The sequence below is a fragment of the Branchiostoma lanceolatum genome, chromosome 4 (assembly GCF_035083965.1).
Source record: "Branchiostoma lanceolatum isolate klBraLanc5 chromosome 4, klBraLanc5.hap2, whole genome shotgun sequence".
Classification (NCBI taxonomy): domain Eukaryota; kingdom Metazoa; phylum Chordata; class Leptocardii; order Amphioxiformes; family Branchiostomatidae; genus Branchiostoma; species Branchiostoma lanceolatum.
This window is the reverse complement of record NC_089725.1, coordinates 1,188,441-1,208,912: the sequence shown is the minus strand read 5'-3', so window position 1 is coordinate 1,208,912 and position 20,472 is coordinate 1,188,441. Positions and strand designations below refer to the sequence as shown.

Sequence of the window (20,472 nt, the reverse complement as noted above, 5' to 3'; positions counted from 1 at the left end):
TCCACCACCGCATGGCACCCCTTATGGCAATATTGGCTTTACTCCGTGGTTTACGCCAAAGGTAAATATCAGGGTTCACGTGATACACGTAGAGGGTTATAAGTCATCGCAAGTCGCGTCCCTAGCAACGAGATAGCCGCGGGTCAAACCAACCACGGCGTTTATTACGGTAATCGATCATTGAATCATTCTAATGTTTTTTTGAGTATTTGATGTCCATGCCAAGGGTTTAGTGCATCGTACATATATACTGTAGCTCAACTGGTAGCAGCCTCACAGTTGGGCTCCTAATTGCTGTGAGACTCCAGGTTCAGGACATGTCGGTTGGGGCTGCACCCGTCTTTCGAAAGGGGTGTAAATGGGGGGCCCTTGTTCGAGGACGTTAAAGGGGAAGGGCTAGCAACCCATGACCATCCCTGTAAAAATATACCCTGCTATTGAAAAAGTATCAGGTTACAAAACTGGTGATAGTAAAATGACAACCGGGGGACACGAGAAATCCATTGCCGTATACCTATATACACAAGTGACCGTATATTTCAAGGTTCGCGATGTGTTTGCATGCAACTTATGAGTTCTGCCACCGTCACTTGAAAGTGATCCATAACGTTCTGTGGTGAACCATTTGACAGGTGGGCGCTAATGCGCAGATCGGAGAACTAAGGGCACTACATGATACGTCACGAGGAAGTATTTTATTCATTGCACACATTGTTCGTTTGTTCAGGCCCTTGTTGTGCTTAGTGGAAAGAAAGGAAAGGAAAGTAATCTCGATCTAGTTTTAGCTCACTTAAGAGCTATTCTTCCACTGGTCGTGACAGAGAAGACAGACACTATGTACAGTATTTACAGGTTCATTGTACCGGGGATTTTCCCCTAGCTCTTTTTTTCGAAAAGCACAATGAACAGTGGACCACGGATTAACGTCCCGTCCTAAGGACTGCGACCCTTTCCAGTAACGTACTTGTCGGGTGAGCGACAACAGTCGGGATTGAACCCGGGGCTTCTAATTCCAGAGGCAAGATCGCTAACCACTGGACTACGCACGCTACCCGTGGCGCATAGGGCAACATGTTTTCTTGCTGTTTCAGTAGCAGGGTATATTCTTACAGGAGGATGTTGCTAGCCCTTCCCCTTTACCGTTCTCGAGGCACCTCCTCGAACACGGGACCCCCATTTTACGTCCCTTCCGAAAGGCAGGTGCAGCCCCAACCGAGATGCCCTTTCAAGGATTGAACCGGGATCTCCCAGATACCAACTAATTGAAACCAGGAACTCAACTGTTAGGCTGCATGTAACTGAGAAAGTATACTAAGTGCAATCTTTATCTTTACCTCTTAGTTCATTTTCAACAACACTGCAGTAAACATAGCCGTCAAAATGCACAGAATCACAATGGACATGGATATCAGTGACATGCACTGGAAGATCAAGGGCACTTCCAAGTTCACTCGCAAGGGAGCGAGCATTCTCGGCATCATATATTTCTTCCTCTTCGCCGCGACCATCATGTGGACAACCGTTTTGTACGCCATGCCCGCTCTTTTCCCCGATTCAACCGATAACGGACAGATTCATTACGTTCTCTTTGTTTTCCTCTGGGGAAACCTGTTGGCAAACTACTGCTTGTGTTGCGCCACAAAGTCGTTCTACATGGACCACGAACCAAGGCATGTTCCTGAGCACTGGAACTACTGTTTGCCGTGTGGCAGACACCTGCCACCCCGCGCACACCACTGTCTGTACTGTGAGAAGTGTGTGCTGAAGAGAGACCACCACTGCTTCTTCACCGGAAGCTGTGTGGGGTAAGAGCGTTGTTGTGGCAATGAAATACAAATCATGCAAATCAGCACTTAATTTGCATACAAATCAGCACTTAATATGCACAGTTAAAGAGCAAATTCTACAATATTAGTGTTTTCTATAATAGGACTTTGATACATATAATATATGTAATTGCATATGATATATGTAATTTATTGCAGGCAATTATGCAAATACGGGCCCGATTAGCATAATCAAATGCAAGAGTACCTTGATTCATCTAATTGAAGAATGATAGCAATCTTATACTTGCGACTTGTGTAAGTAAATAGATTATGTATATGTAAATGTGTATGTATGTGTTTTTTTTATAAATGTGTAAGTCATTTGAATGAAGCTTGCAAAAGCTCTAAATATTTCATGGAGATATGAGGTTGTTGAACGAAATTTCTGCTAGTACAATTCTACAACAGAGCATTATATATTCAACATGATATTTTGCACAAAGGCTCATATATCAGCCATATGGTGGTACAACCAAAGAATACTCAGGATATAGGAGATTCTTTTTACACAACCAGGTAATCTCACCTGCTGACGTTTCGGTGTCTGCCAAACACCTTCTTCAGAGCTTCTGACTGGAGTACTGCTTCTCACCGCTATAAGTAGCCGATGTAGGTAAACATCGAAACGTTAGCAGGTGAGATTACCTGGTTGTGTAAAAAGAATCCTCTATATCCTATATTCTACCAACCTGATGAAATTATTTTCGGAACAAAGAATACTCAGTTTAAAGTGGAGTGGATTCATTCCTCAAGCTAACCGACATCTTTCACACCGCAGTCGTCCCTCAGTAAGACTTCTGGAGCCGCATAGTTCCTGTTTAGAACTTTTATTCAGTCTAGTACCACAACCGGTTTCGCCGTGACAGCTTTTTCAAGTGTACCCCGTTCATGATTGAAAATGTAAACCGGTTCGAACCGTTTCAGCAATGTAAACCGTTTTACTTGTGAACATAAACGCTCCGTAACGGTTTCGTTCCGGTTTACTCTGAACCTCCTCGCGAGGTAGTCTACAACGGTTCAGAGTAAAACGGTTTCGCGGAATTGTAATCATGAACTCAAAAGCGTTAAATGATAAAGAATACTCAGTTGTTACATGGATTCGATGCACCTAACCAAAAGTGCATCCAAAGGGATCAAAACTAGTATACATTTATACTGGATAAAATTACAATAGTCTGTCGATATATGTGTTAAGCGTTTTACTACTGAGACAACAAATGCATGTTATCCTTATCTACAGAGATTGGTGTTTCGGTTTTCAAACGAACTCTATTACTGATGGGCAGGAAACATGATTATAAGGTGCAAAAGTTGCAAAAGAAACTTCAAATGCAATTCAATGGGTCGGTGCTATATTCCCATCGAATATAAAATGGGACGGGGGTCCCGTGTTTGAGGAAGTGCTTCGAGCACGTTACAACAGCCTCATTACTCAGATGGTTGCCTACTGGCTATAATGATACAACGTGGTGAACATGGTGAATAATAAATTCCAGGATCCGTCGTGAAGCGCCAAATGGTGCGCTCATTCCTCTATGGGCTCTAGTAATAGTTCTCCACGAACTCAACTTTACAACAAGTGACTGATACAAATAACCACCACAGCACTAGACGTGTGACAGGACGTGACTTAATATTTCCGAAACCTAAGACATCTGCAATGACAAAACATTCATTCATGTACATGTGCGTTAAATCTCGCAACTCCCTTCGACAACACACCAGATCAACCACACCACCAGTAATTCAAGAAGCTCATAGATGACGGTATTAGATATAAGATAAACACAATCAAAGCCTCAAAGTACTGGTGATAGGTGGGTGTCCCTGTGGTGTAGTGGTCTGCGCTTCTGTTACTTACCACATCTGGTTTTGATTACTTGGAACTAGAAGGCCCGAGTTCAACTCCCGGGTAGGACACCCCTGGACAACAGGCGCATTGAGTCATACCAAAGACTTCATAAAAATGGTACATACTGAAACAGTATGGAAGTTAAAACACATGCACTCCACTGCCAGTAAACTAGCCCACTGCTGCGGCCCAGGGCTATGAAACGGGAATGGGCACCGCCCTATACACCTTATGGTGTGGGAGGATTTTAACTTAAACTGGTGATAGGTACATGTTCAAGGAGCTGAATGTCCTAATATCATAAAATTAATATTGTAAGTGAACTCCAAACGGACATCAGTCACCTCACTATCTTGAAATGCAATATGTTGCTGACAGTCATAATTATGTATATGTTTTATAAATCCATGAAGTAGATTAGATTTTCAAGTCAAATCTAATGGATTTCTAATATAACATCAAAGCATCAGGATACTAGTACTCCTCTGGTAGGTAACACTACTTCACCTAAATCCGCAGGGTAACATATATCCGGGATTTGTGAAAACGGAGTATTTAGGGATATATGCTAGATGCAACATCAGAAATACCGTCAGAAATGAAAACTTGACAGACTAACATGTTCAGGACACTGTCTGGAAAGCTTCGATAACCATACATTCCAAGATGACGAGGTCCAAATCTCGATGGTTTGGAAAGTCGACATCCCATCGCTGACGTGTCTTCCCTCTTATCGTCACGGAGACGTTTCCGTCAGATCCGGCAGAACTTTCACTGCAACGTGGGAGGATAATTAATAGCAAAGATCTATAATTCTATAGTGGTAATTCTTGCAGCATTTAGAAGTTAAGAAGATGTGGAAATTATCAGACATAAAACATGTAAATGAGGGCCTCATTTACATGATTTATGTGGAAATGCTACTATAGCCTTCTCTGCTAAGATAAGGCTTTCATACTTTGAACAACGCGTGTTATTTTGGTAGAGAAGATAATCAACAGACGTAATTCATCCAAATGATGTCCTTATTTGCATAATAAATGGAAAGCATTTATGATTTGCCACTCGAAAAGGCTAACATTAGTCGGCGAAGGTATGCGGTCATGGAACTCTAGTTTTATTTGTGACTACAACTAGTTGATAAACTTCTACAACATATTGACATTATGCCTATTGAGTCTCAGTTTTAGAATAAGGACCTTCTTTATCATGAAATTCAAACTGATGTTGGTCGCTGATAGGTGCAAAGATCAAAGCTACGGTTAATAATGATAAGTTTATTGCAAGTTCTTGCCCGTAGGCTAATTGCAAGTACATGTAACATGGAAGGACGGACAGACAATTGGTAAGAGTATAGCATGTGACTATTCTAGTCCAAATACTAACACTAAATTCTATCTTATTTGGGTTTGACTTCTTTTTTTGAGACAGTGGAAGACGAATGCTCCCATTTTTTCTGTAATCTGCGGGTTTTGTGATGATAACAGGAGAGTAGGTTTCTTTTTGTCTGTAAACATCGGGAAGTTTGGATGGAATTTGGTGGCCTCTTTAAATAGCGCCTTTCTTTCCTGATCGTAGAAGGGGCAACTTGAAATAAGAAGTGATGAACCTCTTCAACGAAAAAGTGTTTCGTCTTCCACCGTGTTTGACATGCAGTATTTACAAGTTCTTTCACACACAGGTAAGTTTTTGTACCGCCCTCTCTCTATTTCAAGAGGATGGGCACTAATTCTGATCTTACAAATTGCTGAGCGTAAATCAAAATCATCTATAGTTCTAGATATTTTTCCATGGAATGTGATGTTCTGCATGCCTTATAATACCTTAGCTTGCCTATATCCATACTCAAATTGTGATAGAAGATGTGTACCTGCAGCACTTCCACCGTTTTGTTCACAGGCACGGTCATCACCAGGACCTTTAGGGTGAAAATAACAAATATTGTTTATATATATCGTCATTGGTTGATTTTACAGAAGAAATTCAGATGAAAATCAAGCCCAGAAGAATCACTTATGCTACGAGCCCGATTGCGCTGATGCCCGTAGGGGGTGTAGTCCGGTCGGGCCCTGAAAGCCACAAATTTGTCCCGGTGTTCGAACGATTAGCTCACGGCGTCTAATGGTTACCGGCTCCCGTGTTGATTTTGAGTCCGGGCTAAAATCATTCGGGGTCCCCGCCGGGCCCAGAAATAGCCCGGCACCCGCAGGGTGTCCCACGGGGCTACGTAGGGGTCACGCCCGAATGTGCACAAAAAAAGCCCGTAAACTACCCGGCGGGACCCCCTTTTCCTATTGGGACCTAAGCATAAGTCAGAACATGATTTACGGGGAAGCTGCGAAAAGTCTGATATATGTCGAAAGTACCGATTTGACAGATGAAGAATTCTTTGACACTGCCGTAGTAGTCGTCCCATTTGAAACCTAGCCTTGCCCTGATGGCGCCATAGTTTGATCCGCGAGGTTCCTCTGGTGCCCAGTTGGAGAAGCCACAACTGCTGACTGCAGTTCCATCAGACCACGTCCACTCACCCTATTCATTAGAAGACAATTTGTATCTATGTTATATTCTATCTGACCCTTATCTCTTCCCTCATGACCTCGATGGAAAGCGGCCTGCCTGCCGATTTGAGCTTCTCATGAATAAATAAAGGTTCAAACAAACAAAAATGCATGTAAACCATCTAAATCATGGAATTTGAGTACAGCGTACTTCTAAACTTTGTAACGTCTACTAACATAATTCCGACACCCTGAAAAGATACGTCCTAACAGATCTCCAACCCAACGTTCCTCCAGTATAATGCGCTCCTGTATATCTTAACTGTGCATACCTGGGAGGTGCTGCACTAGAGATCTCTCAAACCAACTGTTTTTCAAAGTGGCGGATTAATGAAATCCGGCGGATTAATGTTAATGGGGGTTATATGGAAAACTCATTTACGTCCCAAGGTTAGATATCCCTTTTACCAATATATTGAAAAAAGACAATCATTGAGTCAATATATAGGCTACTCCTTAAGGAATTATCAGCCCCCCTCCCCACATTTATACATGTTCCTGACATACATGGCCTTTTTGCATGATTTCAAAACTACACAGCTGCCCAGTTGATAGCAACGCCTACTTAACAAAACAAGGTTTTGGTACGTAACATTAGAGGCAGGGGGACAAGAATATAATGAAGCACAGCAGAATCCGGCGAAAATTGGCATACCAAAAAAGGAGGAAAAAGGAAATACCACAAAACAAACGTATTTGAAAAATCAAAACAGAAAGACATAGAAACATTCTGATAGGATACGATATTTACTGTAATTTTATTGAGTCCGATCCAGTAACTCCCGTCTGCGTTGAACTCCTGAATCTTGGCGACAAGGAAGTCCTGCAGCTCCTGTGTCTTGAGGTCGGCAAGATGGCCTCCGTCTTCCGCACAGGTCTGATTGGCGTCATCGTACGTCATGGCCTGGGAAACCAACTTGTAGTAGGTTCCATTTCGCTCGATGTCCTCTAGTCCTTTGGTTGCTGAAACGTAAAGTAGGTAAAGCAGGCATCATCAATTGAGGTGAAGCATAATGCTTTTTCAAGTAGATAGTGGTAGTGCAATGCGGCTTCGCCACGGCTCGCGTTTTTGGCCAAGCACACCGGGTCACCCCTACTCTTCTCGATAAGTGTACGTATGTGTTGGGTTCTTTTACGTGCAGAGGTTTTACGCTTGAGGCTTACGCCCGAAGCTCCCTCATACACGGGCCGCCGGCTTTACGTCACCATCCGTTGCTGAAAAGATGGTGCAAATTTGCTAAATGAAGGGGATAATTGGCCAGAAAAGTTTTGTGGAGTTCAGGTTTGTTGGACATCATCGTATGTCATGCCACTTTATAGTATACAGTGTGGACCTCGTTTTGTGTGTACACGGAATTTATTGTTAAAGTGGGGGCAATGAAATGTTTAGAAACTCTTATAATAATGCGCAACACGGCCAGGCAGGATCTACGCATAATCCCCTTTAATGTAACGTTATAATTTTAGATACACAATACATACTGACGAAAAATAGAGGGTGCTATCTAAAACGTCTGACTGTTAACAAAACGTTTCCACTTGCGTAACTTTTGTATTGTGTAACTTATTACAGTGCCTAGATGTACATCCTTCATCGATGTTAAGTGTTAGGTTCTTTATCATCTCCATGAAAAATGGAGATATAGTTTGGGGTGTGTCTCTGTGTGTGTCTGTTTGTCTGTTTGTGTTTCCGCACTACTGTAGTCAGCATAACCCAAGAACCTCTTGATCGATTACAATGATATTTGGTATGTGGGCAGGTGTTGTGAAGCCGAAGTTCAAGGTCGATTTTGGGCCCCCTTGGTATATGACCTTGGTACTGCAGCAGAACTTCCGTTTTTGTATCTTTTGACCTGGACGTGCTATGGTCTTGATTTTTGGGTGGCTGATAGCTTGTGATGTGATAAAGAAGTAATGTAGGTTTGGGCCCCCTAGCAGCTTGTTTTGACAAGGAGATATTGCCATCACAACACTAGTTCTCATTTAAGCTTACATGTTCGACCCTTACCACAAACTGGTACGTCACAATGCTCCCATCTCGTGTCAGGGTCCGTGGTGTAGCACCAAACTCCGAGTTCGCCGTCCGGATTCCGGCAGTAGTTCTGGTCCAGTCCGGATGACGGATGACTAGCGGGTGTGTTGTAGTGTTTCTGCGGTGTCTGACTGTCCCAGCGTTGGCACGTCTTGCCTGTCTTGGTCACAGCGACTGTTCCTCGGTAGGAGACTCCAGCAAATACCTGACAGTCGTCAGGAGCTAAAGGAAAAATAGGTAACATCTACTACCATAATTCCACCACCCTGAAAAGATACCTCCAAACATATCTCCAACTAAACGTCCCCCAGTGTAATGCACTCCTGTATATCAAAACTGTGCATACTTGGGGGAAGCTGCAATAGAGATCTCTCAAACCCAAAGTGGTGGAGTTATGTAGACCGGCGGATTAATGTTACTGAGGTGTGGCTCTCCTCAAACACGGGACCTCTATTTAACGTCCTGTACAATTGCCGTCTCTAACCGAATCTAGGAACTCATTTCACCCGAGTGAAGTGAGTAAAGTCGTGTTAAGTGTCTTTCCCAAGGCCCAACGTCGGGATATGGCATGGGGTTCAAACCCAGGACCTCTGGGGCGGGGGCAAACACCTAACCATTACGCCATGAGTCGCCCCCTTTTTCTGATATATATCGTATTATCTAGATTTGGGCAACAAAGACTGTTGATCACACAAGGTATTTAGTGTTACATGTTTTGCATAACTGAAAATTGGTATAACGTACCAGCTTTATCACTGGTCTTCTCGTGTTGATCAGTCGTTGACTGAAGAGCACTTTGATTTCGATAGGAGGAGCTGCTGAACTGTGACGAGCCCATAAACTTGTAGGTGATTGTAGGCTGCACTTTCTCACATAGCCCATCTCTTGATGCTGTAATAAAGTAACGTTAGCTCCGGAAATCATGGTGCAGTTTCCGTGTAAGCCATCACGAAATTGCGGGCGAATGCACACAGGCATAACGGCGCTTACGCGGACGCAGCCTAGCCCGACGGAAGTAGCGTTCGAGCGTGCGGTAGATGCCCTTTACGACCGGTTTCCCAGACAATAGAGACTCTTTTGATAAACATTGCTGGCCACTCTTTTGTTTCCATGAGAACACAGACTCTTTGAAGGTAGATGATTGCAGTACTAGTAAAGATTGCTAGGCTGCACTTTTGATCCATGAGGACGAAGGTCAAGCCTCTGGTACTATGGCGGTAGATAATTGCAGTATCAGTAAGGAATGCTAGGTGACGCTTTTGATTTATGAACAAATAGGCGCTTTAATGACATTTCTGGCCAGGGGAGTTCATGTCTGCTTGACCAGCACAACATTTTGGCACTTTCCAATCAGCTGCAGGGGAAGTGACTAACGATGACTTATGGATAAACAATGTACCTTTTTCTGAGAAATATGTATTTACACGCATATGTATATTTCTGAGAAAACATGTAACGTTGGGTAACATAAATTCGCGGGGTACTTAAATTCGGGATTTTTCGAAAACGGGGTATTTAGGGATATGTGCTAACGTTGGGTAACATAAATTCGGGATTTTTCCGATAATGGTTGACTGAAATCAATCTAGCAGAACAATAAACCATCCTTTTTTTCTATTATTCTGTCAGTATCATGTACTATCTTTGCACTAATCATATATATGGTAGATTTTGTCTCTAGTCGTGCTGACACCATAATATTTCAACTTGAAACTACCGTCCGCCGCTCGCACAATGACAATGCTGTCGGACATGGGGGGCACATTAATTCGGGAGAGAAGATTCGTCTTGAATATCTTACGGCTAATCACATTTTATACAGCAGCTATTCGTTCCATCCTTGGCTTGAGGAGAGTGCTATGGATATAGACGTGTCCAAGTAAAAAAAATACACGAAAAAACGGCCGTACCGCACGCATCAGTCCTTCGGCAACAACCCGTGTGTTGAGTCGGTAGAACGTCACTCAAAGTTCACCCACACCGTCATGGAAATTTGTACATTATTCATCGGGGCGTTAGCTGGATGCCGTAGAAATGGTAATACTACTATGTCCATGTGTTTCTGCTTGTGCTAAGAGCAAACTTTGAGGAAAATATCGCCATCAGTCCACTATCACACGCAACATTTGGACAAAAAAGTGTTCCTCGCAAACGTTTGTCGTCTGCCGAATAGCAGGATTCTGGGTAACGAATATGGCGGCGGGAAAATTCACCGTAGTGCCGTAGCCATTGGTTGTAGCAACAAAGAGGCGTTTTGATGATTAATCACACTTAGAGTCCAGTTGTAGGTTAGCAAAAGAGATTCTAATAAGTTGTATTGTAAATAATTGTGTTTAGCAGGAAGCGGATGTGACATTTGTCTTATAAACCAGCGAACAACTATGTACATATAATTCTCCCACGAAGCCCTCAGACTGTGACAATAAGGGACGGAGAGTTTTTGACGTAGCCAACTTCTAATGCATGCTTATCGAAGCTTTTCAGACAGTGTTCTGAATGCGTTAGTCTGTCAAGTTTGCATTTCTAGCGGTATTACTGATGTTGCATCTAGCACATATCCCTAAACACCCCGTTTTCGAAAAATCCCGAATTTAAGTACCCCGCGAATTTATGTTACCCAACGTTAGATGCAACATCAGTAATACCGCTAGAAATGCAAACTTGACAGACTAACGTATTCGGAACACTGTCTGAAAAGCTTCGATAACCATGCATTAGAAGTTGGCTACGTCAAAAATTCTCCGTCCCTTATTGTCACAGTCTGAGGGCTTCGTGGGAGAATTATACTACACATAGTTGTTCGCTGGTTTATAAGACAAATGTCACATCCGCTTCCTGCTCAACACAATTATTTACAATACAACTTATTACAATCTCTTTTGCTAACCTACAACTGGACTCTAAGTGTGATTAATCATCAAAACGCCCCTTTGTTGCTACAACTAATACAGACGTGTTCAAATGCAGCACGACTCCTGCGTCTTTACTTCATTCCTGCCTGGGTTGAGCGTACATCTCTATTAAATCGGCGGGTATATACTAACGAACTAGTGAGGGGCACGCCATAGAAGCCAAAGCCGGGCCAACTACCACACCCCTTGAAATATGCACCCAGCAAGGCGGCTATTACGTTACACACAATGAACTTGATGAATAAGCGTTTAGAATTCTTCCTTTTCATTTATCTTTGTCATTTGGACGTGGCGATAGATTAAAATTAGCTATATTTTAAACGAAAACCATAGTCACTTACCATGAGAATTGATGCAAACGATGGCAAGTATCACACAGACCCAGGCCGACATTTTTCGCATCCCTCTCCTCACTACTGTCCAAGACAAAGCAATTGTAGAAATTCTAACAATGTAGAAACGTTAACGCTGGTAGACGTTGTCCAAGACAACCTGCCTGCTCTAGACGTCCACAGCAAATGAAGTGAAACGCTTACAGTTTCGACTCAATCGACGTTTTTATCTGGAGAGGAAATTAGTCTGTTTCCTGGACGATATTCGTTTCCCTGCAACTTTCGAGTCCGAGTTCAAAAGATTCCTGAGAAGAAACAGTACGGACTACAAAAACACACTGTTCGGCCTTTCTCGCGTTTAGTAATGTACTTCACAGGCAACAAAAGATCCGCATGTTAAGATCGTGGATATCAAGATCAGCTGATCTTTACTGTTACCTGGATGATATTTGTTTCCCTGATACTTTCGAGTCCGAGTTCAAAAGATTCCTGAGAAGAAACAGTACGGACTACAAAAACACACTGTTCGGTCTTTCTCGCGTTTATTAATGTACTTCACAGGAAGCAACAGATCCGCATGTTAAGATCGTGGATATTAAGATCAGCTGATCTTTACTGTTACTTACCTGGATGATATTCCTTTCCCTGATACTTTCAAGACTGAGTTCACAAGATTCCTGGCGAAACACAGTGCGGACCACAACAACCTACACTGTTCGGCCTTTCTTACCCTTATTGATGTACTTCACAGCCATCACAGGCAACAGCAGATCCGCATGTTAAGATCATGGATATTGTCTTTACTATTGCCTGGATGATTTGTGCTTCCTTAATACTTTCAGGTCCGAGTTCAAAATACTCCTGACGCAAAACAGTGCAGATCACAGAAACAGACACATTTGTCGGCTTTACCCTGTTTAAACGTTCCAAACTTTATCGATAGCCTTCAAAGTCAACAGCAGATCCACATGTTGAGACCATGGATATCTTGATCGGTCGATGTTTTCTCTCTTAACGTCCGACAAAATGTCAGTTCAGCTTTTCCGACCGTTATCAATGAATTTTAGTCAACAGAAGATCCACAAGAGAATGGATCTATGAATCTTTAGGGTGGTCCCTTCAGTTAGTTCAGTTGATGTTTCGTCCGACTTGGGCTGGCTTATAGTTAGTGGGAGCCAAGACGTGGCCATCATCCTGCGCGTAGACGACTTACTTGTAGACAGGAAAAAACAACAGCCGTTTGAATGACTTTGCTTGGTACCTTAGTTCACTAATACAATTCTAGAGCAGAGTGATGAATACAAAAGCTCACCTGGCGTTAAGAGACACCAAACATGCAAATAAGGGCCTAATTTGTATAATCAATACGACAATGGCATAACTCCTTGGTGGCAAATGATGGGAATTTTATATTTGTGACATGTGTAAGTAACTTGAAGATGAACACCACTATGCATAGATTATGTAGATGTGGAAGTCATTTACATAAAACGTACAAGAGCTCTGAATATCTCATGGAGGTACGTATGAGGTCCCCAACCCTAGGTTTTGGTGTTGTCTGTTTGTAACAGTTTGTGTTTTTGCATATACTTTGGCCAACAATGACTTAATCAAGAAGGTTAAAGTGTAATAATATTTGGTACGTGGGTAGGTCTTGGAAAGGACATGGTCAATTTTGGGCCTCCTAGTTGCTTTCTTTGGTATTGCAGCAGAACTTCCGGTGTTGATCATTTGATGGCAGATAGCTTTCGACGTTGGCGAAAAAAAAGTGGTATGAGTTTCAGCACCCGTACCTAGCACCGTGTTCTGGAACTGCAGGGGCGCTTTTGTCAGAATCTTTGAGAGAAGATAACTTATAAATATTAAGAAAGTTAAGATGATGGATTTTAAGAAGATTCTTTGTACGCAATAAAGTAATTTATTCAAGACCGACGTTTCGGTTACCGTTAATGTTCAAATAGCATTCTGCATGGCAAATGATAGGACTTTCAAACTTACAATGTGTGGTATGTGTAGTTTGTAGTGTGTTCATGTTTCCGACTCCTTTTTTTGCCAGCATAACTAAAGACGGTGTGGATGAATTATGATGATATTTGATATGACGTATAGTTTCATTTGTACGGCATATTTGTTCGACTCAGCAAACTGTATCCATATTCAACTTGATTGCATGGACGCTTTCTTTTTCAGTGAACCGAAAACGAAGTTACAATTTTTTAACCACTTTCGTTTTTCCAGGTATTTCAACCAGAGGCGTTTTGTTATGTTCAATTTCTACACATGCCTAAGTTCTCTCCACGTGTTGGGGTTGCTGCTTCAGTATCTAGAGATACTAAACGGTCCCACCGTGGAGAGGTTGTTGTCCTACATCTTTCCTGTCACGGTCTATGATTGGTAAGTTTGTGCCAGGATATCTTTCACACATCACAACTTTCCGCTAGCCTCCTCCGTAGACTTTTGGAGGCGCTGGCGTTTATTTTTAAGGGGAGCGCTGATATTCGCGTTTAGTCAACATATCAGGACCAGGTTCTAATGCCGGGGAGATTGTATTTGCCGCCCTAGAAGGCCTGCGATCAGTCGGCCTTTTGAAAGCCATTCTTGATCATTATTTCTTATGTTGGAGCCGACTGATAGCAGGCCTCATAATAGAGGGCGGCATGAGCATTAGAACCTGGCCCGGCCGATATGCTGAAAAACGCAAATCAGCACTCACACTTACTTAGAAATAAACTCCGGGCCTCTGGAAGACTGCGAAGCAACTTTCCGCTACTTTCTCGTTGTCCGTTGCAATTTTGAAATCTGTCACTATATCGAAGGACCGTATATTAGTGTTTAATCATGTTCGTATAGTAGTGCAAAAAGAAACGGATAATTCAGAGCAGGCTATAGCTCCTAACTGAATTGCAATTTATTTTTTTCTCGTTTTTCTTTAAGCTTTGTGAATTTCAGCGAAATGCTACTGGATGTATCTCAGTTCCTCAAGATACAGGCGAAGCCACTTAATTGCACCTCGGATAAACGCACACTCCATTTAATTGCACCGAATCCCAAAATCCCAAACCGGTTCCCATTCACTGCATTGTTAGTGACTCCGCATATCTGCACCGCACATTGTCACCAAATGACCAATGCCGGATAACTGCACCAACATTTTTCAAAAATCCTCGACAAGTTAACTAAAAGGTGCTCTAAAAATCGGCAAACATCGTACAAATGAGCCGATACCTGCCGGTGTAAAGGCGCAATACCGCCGATATGTTTAAAACTGTTTTAGTAACAAGAGAAGGCGGTCTCCATTGACGTCATATGGGAGGTCCCGGGCGGGTCACGGGCGGGTCGGCATTAAGACACGCACGCCTACCAAAGGCGGCATTACGCTTTGGCAGACAGCATGCTGTACTCAATAAAGTTTGGTCTCTACCTGTACACTGTCTCATTACTATGAATGCATTCAAGTTCGCGGGGATTTGATTTCGCGTCGCGGCATCGCTATTGTCACATACTGTTGCAATAATAAAAGACCGGCGTCTTTACGTCACATTCAGTCGGAAACCAAACAGCGACACGGCAATGGCTATAGACGCGTAGGTGGACGTAGCAGTCGCTTTTGGTGGAGCGGTGCTGACATGATGGCAGAGCTGAATCCGCGTCTTAGAAACCTCCTGCATTCGCCGGAACGAGGTGTACGCGGGTTCGGCTCTGCTATAAGAAGAATGATCTGTCACTGATCAAACTGGAAGTGTGACCTCAATATTTTGCTGGTTCTATGAGGTATGGTAGCGCATTAGAACTAAGGTCAAGTAAGTCTCGACTCTGGGGCGTTATCCAGCCTGTGAAGAGAAAAAAAACATGGTGGTGCGGTCTAGCTAGGAATTTCGCATAATTGCACCAGCCGGATAATTGCACCAAAACCGCTGACAAATGGATGGTGCAGTTAAGCGGATTCTACTGTACCATGGAAACGAAGTCGTCCAGTTACTTGCTAGAACTTGATCTATTTTCTTATGATGTCTTTGTTACGTCTATGGGTAATAAGATACGCAAGTAACAGTATAATAATACTAAACTGGATAGATGTAGGAAACGGTCAAACGTTTCGGTTATCATTCACTAGCGCTAGCAGTCACCGACGAAAGATAGTGGACGCTACCTAAAACGTGTCTAACCGTTTCCAAAATCTAACCAGTTGCTTGAGTAACTGTTATTTGAATACGTTTGTTATTTCGTGCCGTTGTCCCACTACGCATCTTTTTTTTGCTTTAGGTACGTAGGCTACATGCCAACCTTCACACTACTGGTAGTGCTGGAGGTGTATGTGTGTGTCGTAGCTTGTATCGGGTGTGGCGGGCTGTTCGGCTGGCAGATCATGATTATCAGGGACGGACGGACAGACGTCGTACGAGGCCGTTAAGGACATCAAGTACGTTTTGGTATCAAAGTGGGTATCTCATTGGACTATGCCAAATTTCCACAGGCATTCGCAATTGGTCGCCTGAAATTGCGACGTTTTTTAAATGGCAAGATGGCGCAATCTGGAGCACAATGGCGCAAAATGGTTGACATCCTTTAATCACTGCAAGTCTCTTTTGGATGCGTTTGTAATCATTGTACATTGTTTTTAATTCAATGGCAACACTGCGATTTCCAAACTTTCTTTTCTAAAACTGAGAATGTCCCATTCCTGGCGCCGCCATATTTTCACTTATCTGCGCTTCAAACGCAAGGGAAAATTGGCACAAATTTGCAAAATTGGCCCTATTTCCTAGCGCATTTGGCCAGTGAGATACTCGCAGTATCTAAAGTCAAGAAGCCAAGGAGGTTTATGTGATGTAAAGTTAAACGATTTCCGTTTCAATTCACAGGGCACTGATACGTATTTCATGCGTACAAGGACATTACCTTCTTCTATCTAGTTAACACAAAAAGTTAGGAAACTTGAATTTGGTCGATCAAATACATTTATTTTTCGAACAAGTCAGAGTAGCTGCTACACATGTATTTTCACATCCTTAAAACTGTGTTTTTACGAATTGTTTCAGGAGATACAACTTCGGCCGGACCCAGAATCTACGCGAAGTCTTCGGGCCTTACTGGCTGTTTAATTTTGTCTTTCCAGGCTGGACGAAACTGCCTGGAAACGGCATTGACTGGACCCACACTAAGATTGTAAAGGGATATTGACAAACATATATGGTTAGGGTTGTATTTTGGAGTAGCTTTATAGTAATCGCTCCTACAGATTTACAATATAACATCTACTAACTAAATTCCACAAGGGTACATAGTTCTGCCTACATAGTTCCGCCACCAACAAATAGGTGGCGTCTCCAAACAGATCTCCAACCAAAAATCCCTATGTACAATGCACGCCTGCATATCTAAACTGTGCATACCTGACGGGTGCTATACTAGAGATCTCTCAAACCCACTGTTTTTCAAAATGGTGGATTTATGTAACCTGGAGGATTAATTTTAACGGAGGTTAGATCTATTGCACATACTTTACAACAACAATCTTTATTGACACAACAAAAGTACAGTGAGGTTTGTAAGGTCTTCTACAACAATACATACATACATACATACAAACAAACAAACAAGCAAACAAACAAGTGAATACAAATGGATTAACCTACGTACAAGTATATGACTATGAATCTACATATAGAGTTCGACATATCATTTACACTACTGGTTCTAAGGTCTAAAGTTGTAAACTTTCTTTGATGTACATATGCACTAGTATGTACCTATTTGTGCACAGTAAGGGATATCTTCTAGAATATAATTGAACGTAGTTATATAATGGAATGTATTGAATTCTGTTGAACAAGCAGACAAATAGGTGAACAACTTTAAGTATTTATCATCATATCACAAACATGAATAAGTGACGTTCATCTTCAATATCATCAATATCATTGACAATTAGGCTGCATGCTGATTTATACATTAATTACATAAACATGCAGTCAGTTTATTTTCTTGTGTATCAAGTCGTCAAACTGGTCACATCAAATGCCAACAAGTCTTTATTTGAAGATCAACACAATATGTCTTCAGTCGTGACCTTCATTTTTTGACCAATGATTCCCTAAACACCACAATAATTTTGTGTGTATACAAATGTATAAAAAAATGGATGCATAAATAAGAAATATTACTGTACCTGCATGCCCGATTAAGGGAGCAAATAAAGAAAAAACAAGAGACATACCTAACAAGTAACAAGTAAAAGATGTATGTTGTATGATGGCGTTCAGCACCAGGGACAGAGCCAATCCTCCAGAACACATAATTATACAGGTCAGTGGATGTGTAATCAGCGCCAAGGACAGATTATGTAGAAACTTTCTAAGGTGGTCACTATGAAAAACATATTGCTATGTAAAACTCTTGCAATGGTCTAGTGGGTAGAGTGTTTGCCTTGCATACGGTAGGTCGCGAGTTCTATCCCTATATCTATGAGAGGGTCATACCAAAGACTCTAAAAATGGTACATACTGCTTTCTCTGCTTAGCACTCACCATTTGGGAAAGAGTATGGCAGTTAAACACACTCCACTACCAGTGGACTAGCCCCCTGCTGTAGTGATTTGCACAAAGTTATGTGGCCCAAGGGCTGCCAAAACGGAGATTGGCGCCGCCTTATGCGCCTTCTTTTAACATAAAACTCTTTGAAAATCACACAAGTCCTTATACTTATAAACACTAAAAAATAATCTCAAAGCAACCAAAGTCCTACATTCCTAAAAACAGAAATGACCAGAAGTAAGAATTACAAAGATTTCAGAGGTTTTGGTCTTCTCCAGTCTATGCCATCCCCAGGAAGAGTGGTCTGCCAGGGTATCAGGAAACTCAGAATCCAGAAGCTGCCGAAAATTTCATAAAAGTTTTTTGTGGGTCCCTGGTCATAGGTCCGTATTTCGTTGTGGGACTCCCACGACGTTTGTCCGTTGTACGCGTTAAGCATGTTCCACCCAAACAGAGTCCCCGTCATGATACTCATACCGAAAGCAACGTAGGTCATCACTAACATAAAGACCAAGAACCCAGTAGTCTGGCCCACTATCAGCTTGTAGAACGCCACGGGGAACAGGTAGGAAAATATGCCGGTGCCGCTGAATGGTACGTAGTAATCGTGCAGATATTCGGCGTTTAGGAGCCCGGTGTACAAACTCCCAACAGCAACATGGAATGACAGGACGATAAAGTACCTTAAAGGAACGAGAACAGTCATTATTAGAGACAGTCATGCCATCAAGGTACTTGTCACAAATTTCTGAAAGGAATTTCATGCTCCTGAAAGAAAGAAAGGATGTTAATTATTTTGTCTTTGTCCAATAATGTGAGGTAACAAAGAAAGATATAGAGGCTCAAGGATGTACCTTTGGTTGTGGTGTCCCACACAGCTGGCAGTGAAGAAGCAGTGGTGATCCCGCCGAAGGACACAGTTGTGACAAATACTGCAGTGCCAGGTACGAGGCGGGGTGTGAACCTGTTCAAAATATCAAAGAAGAAGAAAGATTTAAGAAAGAGCATCAACGGAAGGGGTGTAAGAAGTTTTAGAAAAAATTCTATGTTCAGTGAATAGTTCAGCATTCCTATCAGCATTCATATCAGCATTCATGCCCTATCGGCATATACAGATACAAAGGTCGTATTTAAGTACATATAGTATAAAGGACATCTAGTACTTATCTAAAACATGGGTTCCAAAACTACTCTAATACATAGGCTCGGCTTCTTCTCATCTCTTAGTGATATTAAAATGATAGGATCATATTCAATTTTTGAATTATTCATAGCAACTGAAACAATGGGAATTCAAAGCTACAGACAGAACACGAGATTTTAAAACTGTACTTTCTTCTGCAGTACCAAAGGAAAGCCACCAGGAGGCCCAAAATCTAATCATCATCGATCTTCTATAGGACATGACCTATAAATATACAAATTTCATGACAATCCATCCATAGCTTCTTGAGTTATGCTGCTATTTCAAACCACAAAACAGACATGCTACCAAAAGCATCCTTCCTGACATCTGCTTTGAGATTAGGGAATCCATAAAATTATGGGGTTCCCGGGAAAGGTGAGCTGGGCTGGTAGGGTGGTCTAACTCAGAATGCTACGGTTATTGCTACCTTTTCTGGGCCTCAAGGATATGCATGGGGTTTGGCCTCTTATGGAACCATCTTTTCCTCATGGAAATTCCATTAGAGACCTAACCCCCATTAATAGCCTTGGGGCCCAGGAAGGGTGGCATGCTGAGGTAGCCCACCCCACTAGTCCACCTCAGCTTTTCCGGGAACCCAAAAAGATGTTTATTTATTTATTTTAATTATTTACCTGACATGTCATACAATGACCCCACGACCGTGGCACGGGGTCGGGGTCCTGTCGGTTGCGATACGTGGTGTCCGTGATCGTGCACAAGATGTGGTTCGCCACCATGTTGAAGAAGATGTACACCACGAGCAGATACCGAAGCAATATTCCCGTAAAATCATAGTCCGCGTAGATGTGAGGGACGGTGATGTAGAGATCGGTGGTGAGAAAGGTGACAGACACCGCCAGGTAATAGATGAACGCCGCGCTGTGTAGGAGCCAGAGTTTGTCCCCCAGGGCGATGTGAGGAATGTGGAAAGCCATGCTACCTACACCTGGAAAGAAAACGATACTTTTTACACCAAGAATATGGAGGGATATGTCAAAAAACTGACTCTAACGGTGCGTTTACATCGGCACAGTCTTCTGTAATGGATTGACCCCTCAAATGACCTCTGTAGAAGGTTCTACTTGTAATATAGGGGTGACTATATTTCATTTACTCTAAAATATCAGCAAAACCGACCACAAATCACACTATAGAATGATTAATTATCTTTATAAATATATTACAATAAGAATAATGGTTAAGTATACATCAATTATGCCACAAATTTGAAGAAA

At 42.3% G+C, this 20,472-nt stretch overlaps 2 protein-coding genes across 2 annotated transcripts; one reads left to right on the top strand and one right to left on the bottom strand.

Annotated features, from left to right (window-relative positions):
* The first annotated feature begins 90 nt into the window (after window positions 1-90).
* On the top strand, window positions 91-17,637 carry LOC136432200 (putative ZDHHC-type palmitoyltransferase 2). The gene is made up of 5 exons (XM_066423246.1): window positions 91-169; window positions 1,342-1,805; window positions 13,757-13,912; window positions 15,782-15,938; window positions 16,558-17,637. Exons 2-4 carry the CDS (start codon window positions 1,381-1,383, stop codon window positions 15,927-15,929), a joined length of 729 nt encoding a protein of 242 aa, XP_066279343.1. The 5' UTR covers window positions 91-169; window positions 1,342-1,380; the 3' UTR covers window positions 15,930-15,938; window positions 16,558-17,637.
* LOC136432199 (palmitoyltransferase ZDHHC22-like) lies at window positions 17,020-20,296 on the bottom strand. The gene is made up of 3 exons (XM_066423245.1): window positions 19,870-20,296; window positions 18,906-19,015; window positions 17,020-18,734 (listed from the first exon to the last, which is right to left on the bottom strand). The coding sequence occupies exons 1-3, from the start codon at window positions 20,170-20,172 to the stop codon at window positions 18,296-18,298; spliced, it is 852 nt and encodes a 283-aa protein (XP_066279342.1). The 5' UTR covers window positions 20,173-20,296; the 3' UTR covers window positions 17,020-18,295.
* Between the last annotated feature and the right edge of the window lie 176 nt (window positions 20,297-20,472).

Coding starts and splice junctions, on each gene's coding strand:
- LOC136432200 (XM_066423246.1), top strand. CDS start 1,381: ATGCACAGAATCACAATGGACATGGATATCAGTGACATGCACTGGAAG. Junction 1,806..13,756: donor TTCACCGGAAGCTGTGTGGG/GTAAGAGCGTTG, acceptor TCGTTTTTCCAG/GTATTTCAACCAGAGGCGTT. Junction 13,913..15,781: donor CCTGTCACGGTCTATGATTG/GTAAGTTTGTGC, acceptor TTTTTGCTTTAG/GTACGTAGGCTACATGCCAA.
- LOC136432199 (XM_066423245.1), bottom strand. CDS start 20,172: ATGGCTTTCCACATTCCTCACATCGCCCTGGGGGACAAACTCTGGCTC. Junction 19,016..19,869: donor GTCATTGTATGACATGTCAG/GTAAATAATTAA, acceptor TATTTTGAACAG/GTTCACACCCCGCCTCGTAC. Junction 18,735..18,905: donor GTGGGACACCACAACCAAAG/GTACATCCTTGA, acceptor CGTTCCTTTAAG/GTACTTTATCGTCCTGTCAT.